The sequence below is a fragment of the Taudactylus pleione genome, unplaced genomic scaffold (genome assembly GCF_031769625.1).
Source record: "Taudactylus pleione unplaced genomic scaffold, aTauple2 ptg000384l, whole genome shotgun sequence".
NCBI lineage: Eukaryota > Metazoa > Chordata > Amphibia > Anura > Myobatrachidae > Taudactylus > Taudactylus pleione.
Window position 1 is genome coordinate 1,763,272 of NW_028284785.1, and position 12,223 is coordinate 1,775,494.

Genomic DNA, 12,223 nt, shown 5'->3' on the forward strand with positions numbered 1-12,223 from the left:
GCTTGAAATGTACTAAGGGGGAATTGTGAAAAAATACTGTGTGGGAGACCTGCTATAACAACGCCATCTGGAGATGGCGTTAAGCAGGGTTTTCCCTGGTTCCCCAATTTCTGTTGATAGACAGAGCAGAGATGGGAACCGGCCCCTGTGATCAGCTTTGTAGTCTAAATAGACCACAAGCTGATTGCTGGTAAACAGGGCCGGCTCCTGACACGTTCTGTCAGAGTGGCCACACATGGGCGCCGAGGTCCGGCTGCTGAAGATCCCTGCCCTCCACCCACCTGCTTTGTTTATTAGTTTATGCTCTGGGGGAGGGTGCAGTGAGGGGAAGGGGCGGGGGGAGCACGGGACGGCACTGGGTGCAGAGACACCTAGCACTGGCCCTGCTGTAAAAAAAATTTTTTAAAAAAATAATCAAACACTATACCTACACCCTGAGGTCTGCTGATCGGTGAGCTCTCTCCTCCGGTCAGCTAAGCACTGGGCTCCTCCACTGTGCCCCTGGTCACCTGTACTGTAAACCGGCATCTCAGTTTACAGCACAAAGTAGGGGTCACAGACCAGGAGCGTTAGTTGGCGACAGCGCATGCGTGAAGGCACTCTCACTGTATTATTTGCAAAAAATACAGGAAGAAGTTTGCCGTGAGGATTCACAGAGGCAGAGCTTTCTCTCAAACTTTGTCCCTGCTTGAGAATGTTAATACATTCTTGTGATAGTTCCTATTAGAGATGAGCGGGTTCGGATTAGTTAGGATTTTCCCGCCAAATTCTGATTTTTCCCGCCAAATATCGGGTTTCTGAGACCCAATTTTTGGCTGGAAAAATCCAAACTTGGTGGGAAAATCCAAACTAATACGAACCCGCTCATCTCTAGTTCCTAAATTCCCAATGTGAATTTGGGTGACATTATCACACTACAACCGCATTTGAAATATGGATTGTAGTAAATAGGGGCCAAAGGGCCTGATTCAGAGCCGGACGCTCTGACCAGAGCGCTCGCTCTGAATCAGGGCCCTCCTCCATTAAAATGGAGCGTCCTCATGGACGCTCGTATAGCTGTGGGTCACCACCCACAGCATATACGAGCGTCCAAAAAGATGGTCGCGATGGTCTTGACCATCGCGACCATCGGACTTGCGACGGAGACCATGCGGTAGGGTCTCTCAGCCACAAGCCCTGGAGTGATTTTGGCTCTATCAGAGCCAAAATCACTTCCACTGACATCACTAGTGATGTCAGTGGGGCCGGCTTCAGACGGTAGGCGTTCCCATGGGAACGCCTCCGTCTGGCAGGCACGCCCCCGGCACGCCCACCAAAGGGGACGTGCTGTCAGTCACCATCGACAGCACGCCCCCTTTGGTGCGACACCCGGAGCGATAGCTTGGCTGTCGCAGTCCGGGTCTCGCGCATGCGCACGACGGAGCTCCCTCCGTCGTGCGCATGCGCAGTGGGGAACATCAACCCACTTGCGAGCGTACTGCCGCTTGCGAGTGGGTCTGAATGACCCCCAAAGTCTTCTAACCTATTACTTGTGCCAATTCTGTACCACTGATATTGTTACTGAATAGCAGAAAAATAATAAATGACAATAAAATGTTGACTTACCATGGTCGAATGACCTAAATGAAAAAAAGTTAAGCATATTATAAATAGTATCCTTATAATTATGACACTCTCTCTTGACATAAAAAGCAAGAGTAACAAGAAGTTTTTAGTCTGTGGTTGTTTGTTGCTGAATTACAGTACAAAGCCCAGCTTGCTAAAAAGCAGGATGCCCAACATTGCCGCAATACATTGTTACTGGAATTGCTAATATCACTCAGACACTGTTGCAGGGCAAATATACTAATGACCATTTAATAGTTATTTGTAACTAAGCAGTTATTTAATCACTCACAAAGGTAGTTTCCAGCTTAATAAATGTAATATTCTTATTAATGTTACTTTTATTTATAGGCGTACTGGCCTACCTATCTCGGGTGGCAATGGCAGTAATTGTATATATGTATAATGGGGGTGGGGGCCAGGATGATGCAAGTGCAATGTCACCACTCCCCCACACCACCCACAATGACCGCGCTATGCCCCCCACATCACCAACCTGCCAGCCAGAAAGTCGGCAACTACTTTATGTCTATAGGGCACCACAAGGTATTTGCAGTACCATACAGAGATAAGAACTATTACATATACACAGTACATAAATAAATAAATAAATAAAAGGCAATGAGGGCATAGGGGTGAGTAGAGGATAGGATAAAGACTCACCTAGGCTTAAAGGAGCAAGCAATGATGGGTGTCTCAGGGGGAAAAGGAAGCAAATAACACTCAATGAGCCTGAACCCAGTAAGTACAGTAGGTGGACAAACTGGATCAGGATCACCAGATTGAAAATGTAGGCTGGGAAACAATTGCACTCTAGTGATAGGGATAATGCTAGGAAGAGAGAATGTAAGGGCTTACAGCCTAAAAGGAAAGGAATTAACCAGGAGGGTGACCTTGGAGAGGGGGTAGGTGGGTGGTCAGAGGTGCTGAGTAGAACGTTATGGTGTTTGATAAGCTTGTATGCAGAAACGAGTTTTGAGGACTCCTTTGAAGGAGAGAAGGATGGAGGAAACTGATAGGGTGAAAGAGCAAGTTCAACAGTAGAGGCAGGGCTGGCTCGAGGCATGTTCGACCACTGCAGTCCAACAGGGGTGCCACCCCATAGAGGGCACACCCCTCCTAACCAATCCTGATTTCAGTGGGACAGTCCCGTTTTTCGGGCACTGCCCCATGGGAGGTTGGGCACCTTCACCGTCGGAGCTGTGCGGTGAAGCCAGCCCTAGAGAAGAGGAATTGATGCCGCGTGCAGGGCAGAAAGAAACCTGGGGACAGCCCAGCTACTGATGTAGCGCTGGGCTCGCTCCCAGCCTCACGTTACTGGGAGGTGTGCCATTTAACATAATTTAGGTGTCATGGTTTATGGTAATTAGGCCACACCCCTGTTTTCGGTCACGCCCAGCTTGGCTGCATGTCGGTAACAGGCGCTAGAGTCCCGTCCTGCACAGGGTGCGGCTCCCCCTGGAGCCGTTCCTAGTAGAGGGAATGCACCGGCAGAAATCTTGGAGATGGGAGTGAGAGGAGATACTGTAATCAGAGTGGAAGGAGTGTGGAAATGGACCTCTGCATTTACTCATCTCTGAACAGCCTGCAACTCTGGCTTCACCAACATACGCGGGATGCTACTTCTACGTGCAAATGCCCTATTGCCACCCAGTGATGCTCATTGGGCTGTATGTGAAAAGTGACCAAGATGCATCCAACTCAGAAAAGCTTTTCTCTGAGTTGCAAATGCAGACAGGGTGCCGGCATCGGGATTCTGAACTCTGGGATCCCGAGTGCCTGCATCCCGTACCAATCCCATGCAGACTGCGACACATGCGTTGTTTGCTAACAGTTATGAGGTCTAGTCAGATTCAGGATTGCGTGCATCTCTCAATCAGGGGTCTGATGCTGAAGTATGCTAATGTGTTTGCAACTGCGATCCCATACACAGCTGCTGTGTGAAAATATGCTAATACTGTAGCCGCCTGGAAATGTAATGAGACGCCCACTGGCAGCTGCGCAGATCCAAGCAAATGCGTATAAAAACGCAGCGGTGGTCACAGATCCTTCCATAATTGACCATCTGAGTAACCCTATGGTCGTGCAGAATAGCTGCGGGAACTGAGACGTGGGCGCCATGTTTTCTGAGTACGGGATCGCAGTTGTAGGCTGATACACACCCCAAGAATGGTCGTGGCTTGCCTGTGTTTTATTGCTGTCACTTCTTGTAACCTCCCTCAAACGGTTCCTCGCTGTCAATCTATTTGCAAAGAAATCCTGACTGTGAGCGGCATCGCTAAGGTACAACGCACGGCCGGCTGATGATCGCTCAGGTGTGTAAATATCGGCATTGCATGCATCTATCAATCAGGCCCCAGGGCCGTCGGGCATAATCACAGCACAAACAACCCAATCCTCCATATCACATCACATTCAATTCACATTATTACAGCACAATCTAACTACACTGATTCCAGTATTGCACAATACAGCCTAAAAGCTATTATAACCCTACACCAAGTACAAAGGCTCATTACCACTCTATTTCTCTATTACTCTACAAATGAACAAACACATGTATCGATTCGATATGCGACCTCACAAGCAATCCACATCACTGTTGTCACTGACTATGCTCCAAGTACAAACGCACAGTACTACAATTCCTATCATTCTCCATTATGCACAATAACTCCTATCGTGTTCAAAGTCTAATGTCTCCATATTAGGCTGGATTCAGAGGAGGTTGCAGTGGTGGTGCTGCACGCAAGCAGCCAACGTGTCCTGATGGTTACAGCTGGGAGCCGCAGAACTCATTTGGATGCAGAAAGAGGCAATTTCAGTGGGTGTTTCTGGGGGTTGGCTAGTCAGACGTTGTGTGCATTGTGTAACAACTGAGCGAGATAACCAATAAGTATGAGCCCATCATTTTGTCAGTATTTTACACATTTCCAAATGCAGATGACTAATTGTTCCTGCTTCATCAATGTTCCTCATCAAGTCACAGCATAGTTACTTCCTCTGTTAATAACACACAAATCTAATGTTCATCTACAAAGACACAAGTTCAGTTCATGCCTAATACAAGTATAATGTGTATATCTTTATAAACTCCAGTGGCCACTCAAGATAATTTGAACTTTGGGCGTGATTCAGCAAGGATCACAACTGCAAATACGCACACAATCGGCCGATTGTTACGCAATGCGCAAGTGTATGCGTCGCAGTGCGCATGCGCAAACGCTCCACTGCGATCTGGACTGCAATCGCAGTGGCAATGCAGACCCATCGCAGAGTGAATGACAGGAAGTGCCATTTGTGGGGGGTGACGGTGAGAGGGGTTCTGCGAAACGCAGGCGTCCCAGTGCGTTCGGATGCTGTTGCAGGGGCATGCATAAATTAGCCACTGCGATGCCGTACATAGTCTGAGGACTCATAGCGTGCGTGGTAGTTAGCAATTTCTGAGTATGGTGAGAGCTTGAGCAAGTGTGCATGAGGCTTGCGATGGTACCGATGGTTTCGCAGTCTTGCTAAACATTACGGATGTGTGCTAAGTAGAGTGGCCGTCTTTGTGTAGTGCTGTGACGGGATGGCGATTACAATGAATTAGCATACTATCGCTGCGTGCGTAATCGCAATTGCATATGCAGTCGCGATCCGTAGTGAATCAGGCCCTTTGGGGATTCTTTTACAATATATAGAGAAGCCATGTGGGATAACTGTGGCTCCATCTGCACAGACAAAATAATAAACTGCTTTAAAATACTGTACCGCATGAAAGATTGCACATGATCTAAGGAAATCTAGCCTATCCATTCATCTGACAACTTTTTGTTGTGTTCTTATCTCACTGATCCCTTAACAATTTCACACGTGACAGCACTCGATACAATGAGATTACTTACTATGACATTTCTCATTTCCGGCCAACCATTAATAAGAACGTTGGATTATAAAATAAAATACTTATTTCTTCAGGAACTAATCTCCAGGTTTGTTTTGAATTGTAATCACACCTCTGTGTTCTATTCAAATCTACAATAGGTTTAGGCTTAAATACTTCTCTAACTTTCACTATCCATAAATACAAATATGGACTAAAATGATTTATGAATCCATGTGCAAGAAATAAAAGTGTCTATTTACTAAGCCTTGGACAGAGATAAAGTGAACGGAGATAAAGTACCAGCCAATCAGCTCCTAACTGCCATGCCCTAGGCATTTGCTTATAATGCCTAGGGCTGGCTCTGAATCTATGTACTGTATACTGTCTGTCTATCTATCTATCTATCTATCTATCTATCTATCTATCTATCTATCTATCTATCTATCTATCTATCTTGAATTGTCATTCTGAAAGCCACATTCTAAGTATGTCATTCCAAGGATTCAGAGTTATTATTGGAGTTTAAAGTAGAGTTTGCCCCACCCGTTAATTTTATAAATATCACAAGTTCTCAAGCACTACAACCCTTGTAAGCTACTTCTCAACTCTTCCTCCTGCAACCTTGCCAAGTAATATATATATAAACACAATGCCCCGTCACTCCTGTCACCTACTTACATCCAGCACAAAAACTGGCTCTGGTGCCTTCCTCATGGGTCAACGCCCCTGGGACATAACATCCAAGAACTCGAGGCGGCACTCAGAGACTTTCAATCAGTGTACCCAAACCCTGGATGTTTTACTGCGTGGTCAATGTTTTGGGGAGTTGGGCTGCCTCAGGGGGATAAGGTGTAAGTTTTGATTGATGGCACTGAGTATATATATATAGCTGTTTGTCACACATTATGCTTAGTTTGTTCTCCTGAGAAAGGGGACTCGATCCCGAAACGTTGACCATGGAATAAACACCCAGGGTTTGGGTACACTGATTGAAAGTCTCTGAGTGCCTCCTCAAGTTCTTGAATGTTATATATATATATATATATATATATATAATTTTCACAAAGTCCCGCACTCACATCAACATAGGTCTCCAGCATAGGGGTGCACTCCAGCCACACCAGTCCGTTTCCCAGATAGCAGGCAACAATATAGTTCCAATGGAAGCACTCACCAGATAGATGTAGCAAAAAGATAATTTATTCCAATAGCAAAAAAGTTAGATTGCATAGCGACGTTTCGGTCAAATCCAGATCTTTTTCAAGCCAGCATCATGAATCAACGATAACAGCCATCATATACATCCGCATTGTACAGTTCTGTGAGCTGTGGCTGTACAATGCGGATGTATATGATGGCTGTTATCGTTGATTCATGATGTTGGCTTGAAAAAGGTCTGGATTTGACCGAAACGTCGCTATGCAATCTAACTTTTTTGCTATTGGAATAAATTATCTTTTTGCTACATCTATCTGGTGAGTGCTTCCATTGGTACTATATATATATATATATATATGTATATATATATATATATATATATATATATATATATGTATATATATATATATATATGTATATATATATATATATATATATATATACAGTATATATGTATATCTAGAGAGAGAGAGAGAGAGATAGTATTTCCATAGATAGATTAGATGATAGATAGGTATGGGATAGATAGTTCAATAGATAGATAGATAGATAGATAGATAGATAAGATAGATACAAGCTAGATAGATAGACATAGATAGATTAGATGATAGATATGAGACAGATTGATATATTAGATGATAGATAAATGTGACATAGATAGATAGATAGATAGATAGATAGATAGATAGATAGATAGATAGATAGATAGTCAGATAGTCGCTATCTTAGGAAGTTTCTTATAGAACACCCTGAACTTAATACACTGGTCAGTGAAATGGAAGAACCTAAGACAAGGAGGATTAAAACATCCCTAAGCACTTGTTGGCTATCTGACAACAGAGGGAATTAACAGTTTTACGTTACTAAGCTCCACAATGGTTTTTGGTAGCTGGGTCATATCCATAGGATTGAAGCCTATGAATTCACTAGAAAGCAGTGTCCAGTAGTCTGTATTTAGGCAGGAATGTTCTGTTTCTTGCACAATAGTAATGTGGCTCTGGATACACAGAGTACTGTACCTGTGGTCGGGGTATACAGTTGGGGATTTCCCTTTTTTTAAATGTTGATCAATATGAGCTCAGGGCCTGATTCAGCAATGATTGCAGGGCTGTGTTTGCACGCAGCAGATCGATGTTTGCAATCTGCGCATGCGTATGCATCGCAGTGCGCGTGCGCAAACCAGCTGCAGCAGTTGGGATTTATCGCAGTGAGCACACAGAGGGTCTCATTCAGACCCGGTCGCAAGCGCCAATGCGCTCGCAACCGGGTCGATGGTTAGCCTTGCGCACGCGCAGCGGCCGCACTGCATGTGCGCAAGCCCCGGAGCGAGAGAGAAACTCTCTCGCTCCAGAGCTCTCTACAAAAGGGGCGGCTGTCGATGTTGATCGACAGCTCGCCCTGTTTTGTAGGCGGGGTGGGGGGGGGGGGGTGGTTTCCAAAACGGAGGCGTACCTTAAGAACACCTACCGTTTTGTGGGCTGCCGCACTGACATCATCAGTGATGTCAGTGGGGAGCTTCCTGCTCGATCAGTAATTTCTATAGAGATTTAGATACCATCAAAGGTATAGGACTCACACATTATTGGATATAAAAGCTGCTATTTTAGGTAATTACATAATACTGTCTTACTTCATAGTCTCTGGAAAGGTACTTTGAGACAACACCCATAAGTTACTTTATACAATTTTGTTACAGTGTAACCTAGCCAATTTAGCATTCACAGATAGATATTAAGAAAGATCCGAATGACTGACAGCACCAGGAAGTGTTTTTAATCACTTTTCATTATAATCTTTTTTCACGTTCTAAATTCTTTAATTTTATATTTCGCCAAGTATATCTGTACATCATATTTTAAGAAACATAATAAAAGTTATATTTTACTGTTTATTCAGAAAACATAACATGGGCACATTGAACCCATGAAAGTGCACTGGACATTATATCTTATCTTTTCTCTTTTTTTCTAATGACAATACTTATATAAGATGGTCTAGTGGCACCTCCATACAAATAAATTTTGGTTTAATATACCTATATAATATATAATGTTATATGGGGTTTCATATGAAGAGAACATTTAGTAAAATTTCTGAATATAATAAATACATATGAATAATAAGGTCGGTGCGGCACCAATAGTGTTTTTTTCTTTATTGCATGTAATCAACTGAAGCACATTCATTTTTATATTAATAGCAGTTTCCTTCTTCATTTCACTAAGGAAAAAAAAATGACCACAAAGTCAACATATGCACTAGCGTTAATAAACAGCACTTTCTTCTAGTTGTATGTCCAATCCAACAGGAAAGAACCGTATATTATTATTACAGTATTATTCAACTTATATAACGTGCCAACATTTCTCTACTGTATGAAAGAATGAGTCATTCCAAGTCTATACTTGTCCTGTGAACCTCAGAGCTCAGCGGCTGTGTTAAAGGGAACACTACAAAGACTTCTGAAAACTTGGCTGCAATGTCTCCTTATTCTTCATGTGAATTTCCTGGTTTCACAGCCTACAAACATTAGACAAAGACTCCACACACAACCTGGCAATGATTGACACACTTGCGGACTTGTTAAAATTGTTTCCATGAGAACGAACAGTAAATCTAAGCTCTGGTTCACCCAGTACTTTCAGTTTTAGCAATACTCTCAGCAGGTCAGTAGAAACTGCAATCACATTTATCGGGAATGTTTATAACATACATTTTTGTATTTTAAATAATCATGCTTAAATATTGAAATAAACTAAGTGGCTTGAGAGAGCGCATATCGGATCGGTGTGTACCCATACACACTGAGCAACTTTTAGCTCAGCGTGTTGCTGTCTTCAATGTGTTTAACGGATCAGGATCTAGGGAAGGAGATAGCATGGGCAGCACATCACAGCCCGGCTTTCCGATCTGACCCTCATAGGAGTGTTTGAAGCCGTTTATTGGATTACACTCCTGCATACACACTATACAATTATTGGACGACCAAACAATTATCAACTGATTGGACCAATAAGTGTATAGTGTGTACCCAGCTTAAGAGGAATATTTTTAATTTTTAAAGGAAAATAAAGATTCAGCAACTTTTATGCAGAAAGAGACAACAGTAAAGGTCACGAAACTTGTCTACTCTCCAGATATCACCAGGAGACTCCAGAATTTCGGGAAGCTCTCCCAGACTTCCGCAAGAGTAAACCAATCTCCCGGATCCTGCCCACTTCCCCAGGAACTGTGCATTGCAGCCAAACAACATTACTATCTTCCCTCGCACTGCACAAGAGATGTGCAGAAAAAGTAATGATGTTGAGGGTACCGGATTGGACAATTATGTGGGCAGCTAATCATTGTGGTAATGTTCAGTGGCACATCACTCTTAACTGAACTGGCCCTTACTTTATTGGAAATAAGTCTGACTGTCGTACACATACTATCAATAGGTGAGCGCTCTCTTTCCGATTTGGTATGTGCCTATTTGCAAACTGTTTGGTAAACATTTACCAGATTTTTGGCCAGATGTAAATACAGTAAGCATTAAATTACAGCTTTCACTTTCAAGCCATCGCTTAAATGAATGATAAGCTTTGCAAATTTAATATAATATTCTGCTCATTATCATTTATTTATAAGGAGCATAAAAAGCTCTGATAGGCTATATTTATGTCAGAGAGTGAGGAGACATTGGTGCTATCTTCATTTCATGTGTCACCAACACTGGAGGTGAGCTTTGAAAAATATTATATAACAGCCATCTATCTAATCCCCAAATCCCTGTGCTTCTCCGATATAAAGAGATGCATGCAAATATAGGAGTACATGCTGTAATAGAGTATATGACATTTAATAACCTCTAATAAGATCATCTCACAGACATATTTTATTGTTCAACAAGCAAGGCTCTACAAATTGCATTATACATTATATTTCTAAAAGCTGGTGTAAAAACTCTGTGCTGATTGGACAGACTCCTGGTTCTGTACAGTTGGATTTGCTATTGGGAATTTACACAATTGTTAGGAGGGGACAAGAAATGCTGTCAGTGGTTAGTTCTGTTATATTCCTGGGATCTTGTGTAGGTATGGGAAAAGAGGGGGCGGGTTGGCACTAAAAATTATTTTTTGGGATGGAAACTAAGGGCCTGATTCAGAGCCGCTCGTAAGCGGCAGTACGCTCGTTCCGAGCGATGTTCGCACTTCTGCGCATGCGTACGGTTTATAATACGAATGCGCAAACCAGTCATTGCGGCCAAAAATCGTTTGTTCGCTATATAGCGAATGCCTGCTACTTTGAGTGACAGGATGAGGCGTTTGTGGGTGGTAACAGGGGAAGGTGCTTGAAAACGGGGAGTGGAGATCAGAACGCAGGCGTGCTTAAAGGTCAAAACAGGCGTTTTATGGGTGTGCATAATTAATACAGCAGCGTCATTGACCACGTCACCTGGTTGTTTTATAGTCAGAACTGCTCACAATATAGGCGGTAGGAAAAAACAACCACAAGAATAGCGAGCAGTTCATACGCTGTTCGATGTACTCGATTAATCTAATAAATAGCGGACATGACGTATGATGCGAGCGGCCAGGGGGCGTATTTTTCAAATAAACGTCCGCAAGTTTTGTTCGCTTATTCAGACATGGAGGCGTCAACAGACCACAAAGAGCGAACGGTTCATTTGAATAGCCAGCCCCTTTTTCTGAACGAGCGAGCGCTAATTGCGTCCGGCTCTGAATCAGGCCCTATGCCCACAAATCAGCTATCAGCATTTATCTATATAGTGCAAGTTAGACTACAGTGTACTAGACATAGGAGATGCATCAATCCTTGGAGAGAGATAAAGTGGATAGATATAAAGTACCAAACAATCAACTTCTGTCATTTTTCAAACACAGACCCTGATTCAGAGCCGGATGCTCTGACAGAGCGCTCGCTCTGAATCAGGGTGTTTTTTTTTATGGAGCGGCCTCCTGGCCACTTGCATTGCTGTGGGTTGCCACCCACAGCTAATGCGAGCGGCCAGGATGATGGTCGCGATGGTCAAGACCATCACGACCATAGGGCTTGCGACGAGACCCTTGTGGTAGGGTCTCGTGGCCGCAAGCCCCAGAGAACTTTTGGCTCAAACAGAGCCGAAAGCTCTCCCACTGACATCACTTGTGTTGTCAGTGGGGCCGCCCCCAGACGTAGGCGTTCTCATGGGAATGCCTCCATCTGGCCAGCTACCCCCCCCGGCCCGCCCACCAAAGGGGGCGTGCTGTCACTCAACATTGACAGCACGCCCCCTTTGGTTTGAGACCCAGAGCGACGGATTGCCCGTCGCTATCTGGGTCTCACGCATACGCACGACGGAGCCGGCTCCGTCGTGCGCATGCGCTCTGGGCCACCATTGACCCGGTTGCGAGCGCTTGCGACCGGGTCTGAATCAGGCCCACAGCCTGTACAATGGCAGTTAGAAGATGATTGGTTGGTTGGTACTCTCTCCACTTTATCTATCTCCAAGGATTGATACAACTCCCCCATATTATTCCGGGTGCAGTGCCTGCAGTGCTTATCTCACAGGCCTGCACAGTTAAACCTGTCACTTCAATGCAACAAAAGGGT

The 12,223-nt window shown here is 44.0% G+C and overlaps 1 protein-coding gene across 2 annotated transcripts in view; it reads right to left on the reverse strand.

Annotated features, from left to right (window-relative positions):
• LOC148507794 (cell adhesion molecule CEACAM8-like) overlaps nt 1-12,223 on the reverse strand; it is a 133,897-nt gene that overhangs the window by 8,853 nt on the left and 112,821 nt on the right. For both annotated transcript variants that reach the window (XM_088445608.1, XM_088445607.1), the window contains one exon: nt 1,606-1,619. In XM_088445608.1, coding sequence (XP_088301734.1) covers nt 1,606-1,619 — 14 coding nt within the window. The remainder of the gene's footprint in view (nt 1-1,605; nt 1,620-12,223) is intronic.